General features: G+C 46.5%; 5 protein-coding genes across 5 annotated transcripts; 2 read left to right on the top strand and 3 right to left on the bottom strand.

Moving 5' to 3' along the window:
* Nucleotides 1-422: 422 nt before the first annotated feature.
* On the bottom strand, nucleotides 423-2159 carry BP5553_02214 (uncharacterized protein; the record flags this gene model as incomplete). The annotated part of the gene is made up of 4 exons (XM_032010837.1): nucleotides 423-850; nucleotides 923-1259; nucleotides 1309-1850; nucleotides 1904-2159. 4 exons carry the CDS (start codon nucleotides 2157-2159, stop codon nucleotides 423-425), a joined length of 1563 nt encoding a protein of 520 aa, XP_031874891.1.
* A 1605-nt stretch (nucleotides 2160-3764) lies between these two features.
* BP5553_02213 (putative cytochrome 52A4) lies at nucleotides 3765-4716 on the top strand (the record flags this gene model as incomplete). Its single annotated transcript, XM_032010836.1, has 4 exons — nucleotides 3765-3798; nucleotides 3889-4426; nucleotides 4494-4593; nucleotides 4645-4716. 4 exons carry the CDS (start codon nucleotides 3765-3767, stop codon nucleotides 4714-4716), a joined length of 744 nt encoding a protein of 247 aa, XP_031874890.1.
* A 563-nt stretch (nucleotides 4717-5279) lies between these two features.
* BP5553_02212 (uncharacterized protein) lies at nucleotides 5280-6792 on the bottom strand (the record flags this gene model as incomplete). Its single annotated transcript, XM_032010835.1, has 2 exons — nucleotides 5280-6546; nucleotides 6614-6792. 2 exons carry the CDS (start codon nucleotides 6790-6792, stop codon nucleotides 5280-5282), a joined length of 1446 nt encoding a protein of 481 aa, XP_031874889.1.
* Nucleotides 6793-8287: 1495 nt separating this feature from the next.
* Nucleotides 8288-10773, top strand: BP5553_02211 (uncharacterized protein; the record flags this gene model as incomplete). The annotated part of the gene is made up of 10 exons (XM_032010834.1): nucleotides 8288-8360; nucleotides 8464-8600; nucleotides 8649-8870; nucleotides 8950-8964; nucleotides 9048-9243; nucleotides 9303-9522; nucleotides 9581-9934; nucleotides 9983-10098; nucleotides 10155-10412; nucleotides 10469-10773. 10 exons carry the CDS (start codon nucleotides 8288-8290, stop codon nucleotides 10771-10773), a joined length of 1896 nt encoding a protein of 631 aa, XP_031874888.1.
* Nucleotides 10774-11608: 835 nt separating this feature from the next.
* On the bottom strand, nucleotides 11609-12547 carry BP5553_02210 (Uncharacterized protein; the record flags this gene model as incomplete). Its single annotated transcript, XM_032010833.1, has 2 exons — nucleotides 11609-12379; nucleotides 12440-12547. The coding sequence occupies 2 exons, from the start codon at nucleotides 12545-12547 to the stop codon at nucleotides 11609-11611; spliced, it is 879 nt and encodes a 292-aa protein (XP_031874887.1).
* Between the last annotated feature and the right edge of the window lie 2184 nt (nucleotides 12548-14731).

Genomic DNA, 14731 nt, shown 5'->3' with positions numbered 1-14731 from the left:
ACATATATTTCCTCATTATCTTGTACCTACGGCATTGTCAAGGAATCTTACCAAATCACATTTTATTTTTACCTATTTTGGCCATATAATAGTCAAGGCAAGTAGCCTAGAGCCCAGTGCGGGTGTTGCATATTTCGAGTCGCTATCACGTGATAAACCCCCCTTTTAATGATAGGAAGTTGGAATTTGCAATAGTAACGGAATTTGGCTAGAAACTGAGATCTGGAAGAAAAGAGTAGACTAGCAGTGGCGAAACAAAATTTCGTTATTTATATTTCGTACTCTGAGTTTAGTCCTTTCTTCACAATTTACTCGTCTTATTCCATCACTACTACAGTCAAGATGATTCTGGTACTAAATTTCTACTCCCAATATTCATTCCGCACCCTCACAGTATATTCCAAACCCATTTCCGCCACAACCTACTTAACCAAAACCCTTACCCCCAAACTTCCCTTCTTAGGCTGCGGAGTAACATAGTCTTGTGCAAAATCTACATTGTCCCTTCCAGTCTCAAAAAGCTGAAACTCAAATCTGCGGAACAAACTCGCAAGCGCGATATAAATCTCACAGTACGCCATTGGCATCCCGAGACACATACGATTGCCACGACCGAAAGCCACCATGTACCGCGAGAGATTCTTGACGCCGTCAGGACCCTTGGGGTTCCCCAGCCAGCGTTCTGGTTTGTAGGTGTAGCTGTCTGGAAAGACGGTCTCGTTGTGGTGCATGTGCCAGTTATCCATAGAGACGGGGAAGCCGGGTGGGATGTGGATATCTTTGTATTGGAACCCAATCTCGGGGGATACCCGTGGGGAACGCTGGACGATGCCATAGCTTAGCCGGAGAGCTAATAGGGAATGTTAATTATTTGGTGGTTTTCCTTAGAGCTTTGTTTGCTCGGGGTGCGAGATGAGCCTACCTTCTTCAATACAAGCGGTCAAATATGGCAAGGCTTGGAGGTCTGCCCAAGACAGGATGTTGTCCGGGTCTGGAATTGCCTCGATAAGTTCTTGGCGCAGGCGTTCGGTAATGGCTGGGTTGGCAAGGATATGGTAGGATGCGACAGTCAGTGCCCAACGAGTCGTCTCGAAGCCGGCTCCAATGACACTCACGGCTTCATTTTGCAGGCGGTCCTGGGTGAGTTCGTGAGGTGGGAGTTTTGAATTCAATAGTTCGGCAAAGACGGTGTCGTATGATGCTAATTTGGCGTCCTCATTCTTTCCAGCAAGGATATCTCGGATTTGCTGCTCCATTTCCTAAAAAGCAAGTAAGTGCTGTAGACCACGTGTTAGAGTGAAAGCTTACCTGTCGAAATTGGACGATTGGTCTAGCGTTATCGGATATCGCCATAATCAACTTATCGGGAAAGAGATTCATGAAAGGTATAATCCAACTGAAGTGGGTCATCGTATGAGAGTCTCGGATGAGATTGTTGACAGCGATCGTGAACGGTGACTCCCAATGTTCAGTGGAGAGAAGATCATACGAGCGGGCAAATGCAAGGTTGGTAATGACATCTCCGGACAAGCAACCGTAAACATCATTGAGAATCAGAGCTTTTCCCTTACCTTGGTACTCTTCTGTAAGTCGTCCACAGATCCGGTCAACCAGTTCTTGCATTAGGCGGCCATGGCCTTGGATCCTCCGGGTCGAGAAGAAAGGGGCTAGAGCTGCTCTCCTTGGCTTGTGGAGATCGTGACTTGCTGTTGCAAAGGTAGCCCGAGGCATATTGAAGCGATTTTCAAACATTTGCAGTTTGCTATAAGGCATGGATGGAGCATAGAGTGTCTCGTAGTACTCGACATCATCAATGTGAACCTCGGTGGGGTTGATACGGACAATCGGGCCTTGCACACCACGAATGAGAATACTGTGAAAATGGGGCTTTTGAGAAACATACCATATTTCTCGTGCATCTTCTTGATCTCACGGGTGAAGTTCCCCCCGCCTCCGGAAACCAGCTCATAGTAAGTCTCAAACCATTGGGTCACTGCCGCTAGCTTGGGGCCGGGGATGTTTGCAATAGGGCTGAAATACAGTCGGTAGACGGCCAAACTGCTGACATAGATTCCAGCAATGGCGATGGCCAATGTTGAGAGGATGGTGAGGTTCCAGTAAGAGGGAAGTTCATCGCGGACAACTTGAATTAAACCCATCGTGTTTTATTGTGTTGTGTTATATCAAACACTAGAGTAGCAATACTGCAATATCAAGAAGCAGGAGACTGTCAAGTTTGAGTGATGGATATTACCTTGTACGGAATATCGAGATGGCTCCCTTCGCCCTTCTAAGTGCTTATTTGTTCAACAAGAATATGAGAGCGGGTTGATAAAATATGATTTCTCGTGAAAGATTGGTCGATACGCCAGAGCGTAGGTCGCGCAACGGGACCGACGGCAAGCTGATAGCGCCTTCAACCACAAGTTGAAGGCGTCTTCAACTACATTTCTTTCCAAATAGCGCCAACAATGCAAGATTATGGTCAGCACGGAATGTCTTTGCATCCACGTCGAGATAAGGCATCCTTGGATCTGAACTCATCCAATGAGCACTGTCGCTACAATTACTCTTAAGGAGTAGATGGAGCCGGACCCGTCCGACCAAGATGCAATTCCAAAGTTTTGCCTAATATAAATTATCGCGCAATGTAAAGGATTCTGTAGCCATCCGTAAAAATGGTTGCTAGTGACGAGATGAATGGCTCTGCAAGTGCTGCTTGGTGTTGTGCTGAAGATTCCAATAATTACGAATTTGAGTGGCTTTCTGGCACTTGCATACTTATCTTGGAACCAGCCATATCGTGAAAATGTAGTTTATGAGCTTCTAAATATGCCACATCGGGAAGAAGGGAGATATGGCATGGCATGGCAAGGAGAGAATACATGGACAGGGACAGGGACAGGGCCCAGGATAAGGACAAGGATATAGTCAAGGACAAGGACAAGGACAATGTACAGGGACCAGGAACATAAAACAGGCTTCGTACCCGTACATAGGGGCTGAAAAGCGTCGTGGGGGTGCATCTTTCTATCGTTTCCAATGTTGCCATGTGACGGGTGGTACTTCGAATTATTACCATGTTCGCTCAATGTTAAGTTTAGGTTTCGGTTCGGAAGTCTGTGCGTCCCTCTCGGGTGGCTTCCCGCTGACAAACCCAACAACACCATGCGGCCGCCGGGAAGTGTCTATGCGGCCGCATAGCTTACAAACGACTGTTCATTTTTCAATTGCGATGCGGCCGCTCATTTTCGGAAACCAATACGAAATTACGTAGACTAGCGGTCTAAATTTACACACGGCCGCCCGGCTTGAAGATATAGCTCTATTTTCCAGGTTCTTCTGACATATCTCCCTTGGCTAGTAGATGTCCTGTCTGACTACTCTCATTGCGGCCGGCGGCCGCTCTACACCGTTATATGGATATTGTCCCTGATAACACAGCGACTGCCGTGTACCTATCTGCCGTAGAACTATGGAGCCTTGCTTACGGAATATCACCTTACGCATGGAAGAAAAGGCAATGACCAAAGAACCTAACCTTGCGGGTTTGGGGGCCGCATGCCTTTATTCAGGAGGAATGCTTCCACTTACTCCTTGAAAAATAGTTTATTAAATAGGGTAACTGCGCTCTTGCCGACTGAATTCAATATCCTTTCATACATCACATCTACAAATCCACAACCTGCAAGTAATAAAGGAGAGGAACGCGAAGAAAGAAGCCACTTCCAGGATCGACCAAACAGCACTCGTAAATCACTATCATGTCTACCGTTCTCATTACAGGAGCCAACAAGGGTGAGTGAATGGTCCACCACACACCGCTAGATACAAGATATTGTTAAAATAAGAAAATATTCAATAGCTAACCCGTGCTTCTCATCTTAGGTATTGGCCTTGGCTTCGTCAAGAAATACCTCAACCGGCCAAACACCACCGTCATCGCCGGCGTCCGCAACCCCACCTCCCCGGAAGCCAAAGCCATTTCCGAGCTACCCAAGGCAGATGGTAGCAAGGTGATTATCGTCAAGATCGAGAACACATCCGACACCGATGCCGCAGAAGCCGTCGAGAGCATCAAGAAGCAGGGAGTTGACAAGCTTGACATTGCTATCGCCAATGCGGGGATCTATGGAACCGATGCTTTTGTTAAGGTATCAGAGATAAAGACAAAGGACCTGTTGGAGCACTTTGACGTCAACACCGCTGGCACAGTGCGGTTATTCCAGGCCGTTTTGCCGCTGCTGAAAAAGGGTGATAACCCTCGCTTCTTGGCGCTCTCATCTATCGTTGGTACTATCGGCTTGATGGATCAGATTCCATTCAATGTTCCTTCGTATGGTTCTTCCAAAGCTGCGATTAACTTCCTGACTCGTCGTATCCATTTCGAGAATGAGGATTTGATCTCTATTGCTGTTCATCCTGGGTAAGTAAGCTTGGGTTGCACTGCTTGCCATCCGCATCCTCACTATAAATACTGATGCACCGGATAGTGCTGTGCAAACCGACAATGGCAACGCTGCAGCTCGATTCTTTGGTCTTCCTGAAGCCAACGTAACCTTAGATGAGAGCGTTGATGGTCTTGTTGGAATTGTAACTATCCATTCCACCCCCTGAATTACACTGTAGCTGACAGGAATGTAGCTTGACAAGGCATCCCGAGAGGAGACTTCTGGAAAGTTCCTGTCATACGACGGCACGGCCATTCCATGGTAAACAAATCCATGGATTTCAAGAGATAGATATGTTTCGTGTAGGGCCATTGTGCTATTATATTGAAGTGCCGATTGAGAATGCAGAACTTGGTGTCTGGTGTTACATAGCCCGTATATCATATAGCTAGGCTAAGCTAGCTGGTGAAATATTTAATACCAAGTTAGACTATTCTTTCTCTCTATCATACACGATATATAATCCCTTTTATCAGAAACCAATCCTTATATATTTATGTAGTAGTTGAGTCTCAAATTTGTAGCTGGCCATAGTAATGCTATTACTGATTAGCGAAGCGAAAGAAAAAGGGGGGGTGGTCACATGACGTGGCCCGGTGGAAACCTCCGTACCTAGGTACCTTAGGTAGATTAGCAACACCGAAGTTTAGCATACACATCGGATATTGCAAGCCATCAAAATTTTAATGATATTTGTTAAATCATTATGTGCTATGAGCCTATGATACCTTAAATATGTATTTGAGTTAAAGCTAACATTTACATGTAGCAGACACGCGTTGCATATACGCGCACGATGGGAAGGAAAATTCACCTTGTGCAGACTGTCTAAAAGTCTTTACCGGACTTGCACAACCTCTGAGTTCCATCTTCAACCCAAGCCTCGCTCCCAATGGCCGTCCTTGCCCAAAGCAGTCCCTGTTTATCCCACTTCTTTTTCAAACTCCTCAATCTCGCCAAATTCGGCCCGTAGAACTCCTGCTGCGCATTCTTCATATTGAAATTCGCCTCATTGAGATAGGTCCCGCTGCCTGGACTCAATTGTACGAGCTGTGGCTCAATGTCCTCCGTTAGTGTGCGCTCCCGCGCAGTTATTGTGGCGGGCGATGCAGTCCAATCCCAGGGCCAGTAGGCAAGGGTGTGGAGGAGTGCAGATCGCCATGCGGGATGCACTGAATTACCTCCGGGAAGGGTCGCTGGGCGCGAGGCATTCATGGCGATGGAGACGACTATGAAATCCCCGCTGGCGGTTATGTTGGCATATGCGTCTACCAGTGCTTTGTTGCCAGCGGGGGCAGTGACAACTGAACGAGGAATAAGACGCGAGCCGATGAGGTGGGAGACTTCCCATATGCCGTTGGGAAGAGGTCCATAGTAGCGTTGGAAGTGGTCATAGTAAGTTAGATCCGCTGTGACGGTGAGATTGTGTGCGATTCCGACTTGTGTGAGATGGCTCTTGACGCTGGCGAATCCGGTGTCGAATGTGGAGGCCGCAATAGCTGGCGCGGAGGCAAACATTAAGAAGTTTGATGGCGTTATAGTGTATAGGACAACGGCACCAGCGTCCACCAGAGGTGCGAGATTCGATTGGAAATTCTCGATAGCTGCCCAGTAGGTTGCTTGATCTATGCCTGAAGAACTGAAAGTCAGGCTTGCACCTGAAGTTGGGCCATCGAGATACATTCTTGTGGTCATTGAGATTACCACGGCGTAAGTTGCTGGTCCACCACCGCTGAGTGCCCAGAAGAGGTCAGCGTTTTGTTCGGGGGATGCTATAAGTTGTCGCCCATCGGCGGTCACGACTTCCCATTCAAGAACATTGTCTGCTCCTAAACCATAGATAGAACTCAGTACAGAGTGCCCTCCACCTTGTGTATAGCCGCCTGCAAGGCCAACGGTTGGGCAGCTGCCGCCAATAACCCGGTAACCCAACGCATGTGCTGCTTGATAGGCAGAAGCTGCCAGAGTTCCCGCACCCATTTTCATTGCGGGCCCTTTATACGAAGGACGGCTGTAGTTCGTATTGATCTCGATTTTGTTAAGGTTGTGCGTCCACAGCCCGAGTCCACCTTTTGCTGTGTTCTTACCGCTGAATCTAAGAGAGGCGTATAAGCTTGACTATCTCACTAGTGGACCAGTGGTTATTGGAACACTCAACATACTCATGCCCAGTATTTTTGATTGCTAGTCGGACGTTTTTCTCCCTCCCAAACTTCAAACCGGCAACAACATCTGCGGCTGACGAGACATTTATTGAATATTGGACTAAGTTCCCAAGCGTGCATGGTGTGGACTGGGGGCGGAATGGATCGCAAGTTCCGTTTTGGAACCATGGTTGCATGATCGATGATGGGGACTCAAAACTATACGATATCAACCTCTGGCGTCCTTGAAGGCTTACATGTGGCAAATATGGGTGTGGACCGGTGGACTTACTGAACCTCTGAAAAATCCCAATTCAGCTTCAGAGAGTTGCATTTTGCGGCATCATAGTGAGGATCATGGCATGGTGCCGCTACGGGGACTGTTGCAATTAATCGCCCGCCCACTGTTCTGTTTAATTTATTCCACTCGTTTGCATTCGGCCAGTCAGGATCTCCAGGAAGCACTCGACAGTCAGCTCCGTGAGGTTTCTGTGTTGGACCCGCGTCGGATAACGTCGAAAATGAAATCAGAATGGTGCATGTCGTAAAGACCAAATTTCGTAAGAAATTCATAGCTAGTTGTCAAACTAGTCTAAAATATATTGAGGGAGATAAAATTAATAAATCAAAACCCGAGCAGACGCAAGTGGTGGGACAAAAATCAAACTCACAAAAACTACCATGAAACTGTTATATATTCCCTACTCGCGGCTTGAAAGGCAGCAAGCGAGGCCGAACCCAACGGGAACTCATTTTCAATTCGTAGATTTAGTGATTTTCACGTCATCTGTCTTTCTGTCTCCATGAGGTATCGGCCGGATCCTTCGAACTATGATTTGTTCTATGCTGTGCCGTTGGAGAGGCTGAGCGGTGGCTTGAGGCACCTTTCAGCTTACCTACCTCGGGATTACTCTTTTTCAGGCCGCGTGTGCAGCGCTCAGGTATTATCATACGTCCATTAGAGAAGTCCGGCGGCATTCGATTGCCGACAAATAGCGGCTGTGGCTTTGGCGTAGAGAAAAAGAGAGGTAGCGCATGGTGGGCATTTTGTTTATGCTACCAAACTCCCGCTATTGAACACGCTACGTTGGTAATGCACATGTGGAGTCGTACTCGTTGCGCTTGTACGACGTGTCGAGAGTACAAGTACGGAGTAAGTCGGAATACATACATGTGAAGGGATCCGAAAGATTCACCAAAACCAGGCCTCGTTCAGTTAAGTACTTTCCCAGCTATAATAAAGTTGACAACATTAATAATAAATGGCTTACCATTCAAACGGGAGGAGACCTGCGTTGTGCAGGCCTCGGGATTTAGCTCGGCTCTACTGTGATACCTCGTAATACCTACATATGTTGAACATGTATAGTTTAGTAAGTTCCACGTGCTATTAGAGACATAGAATTCTAGGTAGGTTTGTAAACACTTCTACACCGCTCCGGACAAAAATAAGATTTTGGATCAAAATGAATGAAAATAGCGTTATTCGTTGTGAGACTTGATCCGGAATTCAGTAAACACGAAAAGACGGCAAAAACGCAGTAATTAAGAAACTATAGTAATATTTAGTTCATGCGAGATAAGCTCTTGCATTCGAGATCTGTATCTACGAGCACATCATCGGAATTGCTGAAGAAAGCCACAGTAGATAAATGCCCAGGCTGACGACAAGGACAGGCGCATGGACCCACGATGGGAGCGGCAGTGGAGACAGGGAACAGGGAACAGGGACCAGGCAAGCTGCAGGCTGCCGCCAATCCCTGTAGTAAGCATCCCCTTCCCGTACATCAAGCCTAATGCCCCGTTAGAGCGATCTGACGCTGATTGCCTTGCATTACAATTCTCACTGCTGATGAATCAATCAACAGGACGTAGTCCACCAGCAACAAAAGCGGCCGACCGAGTCACGCAAGAATTATCAAAATCAAACCATGCTACCAGTATGAGTGCTGCGTCCAATACGACATCACTTTTGCGCAAGTCCAATAGCTGGAAGAATCGCAATGTTACGGGGTTAATGTGGCTTTTCACTCACTTCTAAACTGGTTTGCAGTTGATCGTTGACATCACGCCCACCACTATTGTCATCCCCATCGCCGATATGGGGGTATCGTCTTCGCCTAAGACTGAGAGTCTGAGATTGAAAGAGCCCTTTCAAAGTGTTGAACATGAGCAAACAGTTTCAATTGCCCCCGGTGAACGAGTTGAGAATGACTCGTCCTCCTCCACCGATGATTTGGATGAGTACCCTCATGGAATCAGACTTGTCTTCGTGGTTGTTGCACTCATTCTGAGCATGTTTTTAGTCTGCAAATCCTAGCTGACGCTAGAAACACCGACTGACATTATTTCAGGTGGCTTTGGATATGGTATGCTTTGCGCTCGAGACTTGTCACTTTGTCCCTGACCAACACCCTCTGATAAAACAAATCTGACGCAGTGATAATAATAGAATATTGTTACAACTGCCATTCCCCGAATTACAGCTGAATTCCACAGTTTGGACCAAGTAGGGTGGTATGGGTCGGCGTTCTTCCTCACACTCGCTACATTTCAATCGACGTGGGGAAAGCTCTACAAATATTTTTCCTTGAAATGGATCTTTCTTATTTCGATATTATTCTTCGAAGTGGGGAGCTTAATTTGCGGTAAGTATATGCGCATCCGAACCGTAAACAGAGGTGTTAGACTAATTTGTCGCTCAAAGGGGTGGCGAAAGACAGCACAACTCTCATAGTTGGTAGAGCCATCACTGGATTTGGAGCAGCCGGTGTTATTAGTGGGTGTTACATTATCATTGCATTCATTGCACCACCAAAGAAAGTGCCGGCTTATACTGGAATTATTGGAGGAGTGTTTGGTGTTGCAAGTGTTGCTGGACCCCTTCTCGGAGGCGTGTTCGCAGATGATGTTTCTTGGCGCTGGTGGTATGCATATCCCGATTATGATCTCCGAATTAATGTGATTCTAAATGCGGATACACAGCTTCTATATCAATCTTCCAATTGGTGGCGCATCCCTCGCACTCCTCCTCATATATTTTAAGACTCCCAAGGCTGCTACCCCGGCAATTGCAACAATACGAGAAAAACTCCTGAATCTAGATGTGGCTGGCTCGTTCCTTGTTATGGCGGCTCTTATTTGCTTCCTCTTAGTTACAGAGTGGGCAGGGGCGACTAAGGCTTGGAGCTCACCTACAGTGATTGGCACCTTAGTCACTTTTACGGTTCTACTAATGGCCTTTATTGGTAATGAGATCTGGCAAGGAGAGAGGGCCTTGATGATTTCACGGCTGATAAAACAGAGAATTATTGCAGCTAGCTGCCTCTATGTGTTTTTGTAAGTTTATAACTTCTCTCCGAAGGGTCAACTGCTAACTGTGACAAGTCAGTCTGGGGGAAACTTCGTTTTCACGTACTACATCCCTATCTATTTCCAGGCGATAGATGGGGCATCAGCAGCTGAGAGTGGTATTCGATTATTACCATTCATTGTTGGATCCGGTACGCTTTAATATCTAATGCAAACCTCAAATCTCTTAGCTAACTAGAAAATGTAGCGCTTATGGCTATTACCAGTGGATTTCTAATCGTGTGGATTGGGTATTTCACACCTCTTCTAGTAGTTGGCAGCGGTCTTTTTGCCGTTGGATCGGGTCTTATCTATACACTTGGCATCGGCAGTGGATCTGCAAAATACATCTGTTATCAGGCCATTCTAGGTATTGGCCAGGGTCTGGCGATCCAGGTCCCGGTGATTATATGCCAAGCATTCTCCGAAGCCAGCGATATTCCCGCCGTCACAGCCATGGTTCTCTGTAAGCATCCCCTTTTTGGTTTCTCCAAATTCCAATAGTATTAATATACCTACTAGTCTTTCAAATGATGGGAGGTGCGGTCTTCGTGTCCGTCGGCCAGAGCATCTTCACTAACCTCTTGCTCACAAATCTACCGCCAAATGTCAACCCCGCCGATATCTTACAAACTGGAGCCAGTTCGCTGCGTGAAAGATTTCGATCCGAAGACTTGCCTGGTATTCACCATGCATACTTAACTGGCCTAAAAGGTACATTTGCTCTTGGTATTGCCCTCGCTGTAGCAGCAGTAGTAGCAAGCCTAGGGCCACCAATCAGAACCGTGAAGAATCGGAATAACGCCGTGGCTGCTGTTGGTGCGTAATGCGTTTTGTAGTATAGACTTATCTCTATACTCTAGAATATATTATAACAAATCTAGCGTTCTATAATAAGTGCTCTTTACAATTGCCCTGACATGCCACCGGTTACTTATAAAATATTAAAAGGTACTAACCACCGCATAACCTAACAAGTTTCGGGCATAATTTGAGAACATGGGCAGCCTCATGGGTGATGCAGCCTTACAGGCCCTTACTGTCGCTTATCCATACCATGTATGTGGTGTTGGTGGACGGCAAGGTAGCTAAGGGGTGGAACACCAACATGCTGGTCGCCAACAGTTGGTGCCAGTGTGGAGAACCCTAATGCTCACTTTGAAACCCCATTGCAAGATCATACAAATGCCGAAGTATTTGACCGGTAAATTCCCACTATCAAATATGCTAATAGGGGTTATATCAATTTTAGGTATGCAAATGTTGTGTACGGATCCTAATTTAGGAGAGCGATTGGGACAAAACTTCGTGAAATGATCATTTTAGCCCAGGCTGTTAATATCACGCGATCCAATGCATGAGTTGTCCTCTAGTGCATTTTATTAATTAGATTTTTGGCTAAACTTTTCGTTTGTACTCAGACCCAACTCGAGAGCATCGCCAAATGCGGCCGATTGCGAAGCGAAAAGAAAAGGGGGGAGATCACATGATACAGGGATGCGATCTCCAATCTATGCATGAATATCCTAATTACTTCGTATAGCAGAAACTATTTCTGATAAACTAGAAATTTCATAATTCTCTGATTAAGCCCATAGCACTATTCTAAAGCACACACCACTTAAGCAAAACCAAATTCGAAAACCCGCCCACAGCACTTTGCTAGGCCCCTTTCAAGAAGTCCACCTGCAACTTCATAAGCTTTGGGAAGGACTCTCCAGATAAAATATCCATATGCCCTTTATTTGGTTCAACATGCCACTTCTTTGGCCCATCAATACTATCTACCAACTTCCCCTGATTCTTTGCCGTCGAAATCCGATCATCCGCACTTGTCACGATCAGCGCTGGAGTGGGTGCAACGCTCTTAACCAGTCCAAAAGGTTGCCATCTTGCAATTTTATAGTACGTTTGCAAGGTCGTACTATTTTTATAGCTCGGTGCAACTTGATGCGCATTCAAGATCTTGCCATAATCCTCTGCCTCGGGATTTCCTCCAAAGCCTGCGGGGTTTTCTCCCTTGGAGGTAAGAACGGGCACACAAAAGGGCACATTGCCAGCGACCTGTGACTCGCGGTCCTTGGTAATCTTTGCTAGGACCTTTTCTCTCTTACCGCTGAAGCCGAAGTCCGTGAGTGGACATACGGCGATGACTTGCCGGGCTCGACGATCGAGTGCTGCGGCGGTGAGGGATACCATTCCCGCGAAAGAGAACCCCCAAAAAGAGATCTGATTAGGATCAACGGTTGGTTGTTGGGAGAGGAAGGTTAGGGCATCGCTATAGTCTGATGCTTGGGCCAGAGGGTCAATATCTTGTCTTGGTTCTCCTTCGCTAGCACCTGTGTTGCGAGGGTCGTAGGTCAAGGCTGTGATGTTGGCAGCTTGGAAGGCCTCAGCGACATCGGGAACAAACATTTCTTTCACGCAGGCAAACTAGGAACTTATTGTTAGCTGATTAACATTCTTCTAGGGTGTTAGACCTCGGATTCTTACCCCTGGTGTTAGAACAACGGCTGGGCCTCGCTCTTCGGCTGGATAGAGGTTGCCATGGAGGGTGAGTCCGTCAACAGTTCTAAACTGCACTTCTTGAATAATCGGCATGGTGTTGGTGGAAAGGGAAGGCAATTCTTTTAGGGAAGAATGAAATAAGTTCCCTCAACGTATATGGTGATATGACAAAAAGGTCGTGCTCGCCGGAGATCAACAGAATCAGTCTAAGGTTTGATCCTCAACACTATTCCAAAAGAAATTACCTTCTACGTATCTCTCTATCATATCTAGACAGTCCATTGTAAGGGGCAGATATCTCATACTGTAATTCCGCCTGAACCCGCTTGAGTTTGCTGGGGATTGAAATCTGCTTACTCAAACTATTATCTTTGGCTACCACAGTTGCCTATTTCGAGATAATGACATTTTAAATCGCCTATTATATTTGAATTAGGTTGATTCTACTTCGATTAATTGCGCAGCCATAAGTATATTGTCCCGATGGACTTAAGGAATGGTTGCATGTGCATTCAGCTGACGCACGCAGGGCCCGGAGGACTGTAGATTTCTGTGGATAAGACCAGGGTGGAAATGGGACGTACGGAGTATTTGGTCCCTAGACAACGCTCCATGCCATGCGTTTTGCATGGGTAAATGTGCCTCCCATTTTCCCCAAGAGTCATGAACCCGCCAGCTAGATTCTCTGCCGCGAATCCTCCGCAGAGACGACATTACTGTTAGCTCTCACGCCATGCTGGATAAGCCTTGAAGAAGGTGGCTTACTGAAGGTAAAGCTCGGAAGTGATATCGTGGTCACTCGCGAAAATACTTGCTATCCAGTCATATAACCACAGCCTACCAATTACTTGATTGTTGTCACGACTTACATGCCAAGCATTACAGTTCTTCCTATCATCAACATTGAAGATAGTGGCTTGGATAGAGGAGCGCAAAGCCTTGTCAGCCTCTGCGGAGGATGTTTCATCCGCCCTCATGGAATGATGTATTTGCATGCTTGCAAGCACGCAAGTCTCCAGGTTCAACGTGTAGCTCCCTCCCACAGGCATCTTACCGGAGCAGGGCGGAAGGATATCCTTGGGAGGGCGGGTCGCACCGCGCCGTAGTAAGACATGCAAGCTAGCGCACGCTGGCGTGAGGCCCCCCACCAACTAGGGTACCCAGGCCCACCGCTGCAGATCTATGTGGGCAAGGGGTTAAGATCGATATCCAACGCTGCAACACTGGTATTACAACGTGGCGCTGCACTGTAGTGTAATGGCCGGGATACTGTGCTACGCGGCGGCCATGGCTCCTTTTGCTCCTGCCTTACTACGTACTTGGAGATTATGAGTTCTGATATTCAAGTCTATAAAATTAATTTATTAACAATTTGTTAATTTATTTGCTTTATAAGTCCGTATTGTACGAAGTACACACTATGTACAATATGGCATTACATGATAAATCTAGCGACTAGAACTTTACTCAGCTTGCGATCAAATCAAAGCTGAGGATAGGAATTCCGTATTGCTGCAGTAGCAACGTTTACAGTCGCACAGCATAGCTGCACTCCGTTGGTCACGGAATACCATCATACCCCAACCTTATTCTAACTCACTACCTAGCCTAGACTATCTATTCACCATGAAGCTTTTCAAGTATTTTGAGATATGGTAAATACCAAAATACGCCAAATATTAGCAGAGAGAGTAAATAACAAGGATTTAGCGGATCGGGAGAATGGTTTGAAGTTACTTGATTAGCACCACAGTACATGCATCGCACAATATTATGTCAATATACGAAGTAGCCAAAGGGAACCCGAATTCCGTTTTCTGCATGCCAAAGCAACCCATGCCAATAAGCCAGCGGCAGCTTGTCATCCCTCTATCTGAACAAGCCTTCTGTTACTATCTATGCGGAGATAACAAATTTGAAAGTCCAAGACGCGAGAACGATCTTACTAACTTCCGCATTGGGAGCACCTAGGCTATGGACATCATGTCCATGCTCCTTTCACATGTTATCAATTGCCTTAAGCCACTCCCCTCATTAGTAGAAGGCGTGCTATTCATTATCAGCTCTGCAGCGATGGCGAATGTGGCCGCGGGAAGGATTGGTATCTCAAGAAACTCCTCCACTTCGAAGCCACGGCTAAATGTGCATTGGGCTTGGTTACTATTACTCCCAAGCCATACAATCCCGAGCCGTGATAACACAAGATAAAATATAGTGAAAGTAATCCACGGTAAACCTTGTCAAAGGATCACAAATTGTCTCCTCTTATCTACTGCG

This window comes from Venustampulla echinocandica (assembly GCF_003357145.1).
Source record: "Venustampulla echinocandica strain BP 5553 chromosome Unknown scaffold_0, whole genome shotgun sequence".
In the NCBI taxonomy this organism is placed as follows: domain Eukaryota; kingdom Fungi; phylum Ascomycota; class Leotiomycetes; order Helotiales; family Pleuroascaceae; genus Venustampulla; species Venustampulla echinocandica.
Note: the sequence above shows the minus strand (reverse complement) of the source record. Positions and strands in the feature narration are given on the sequence as shown.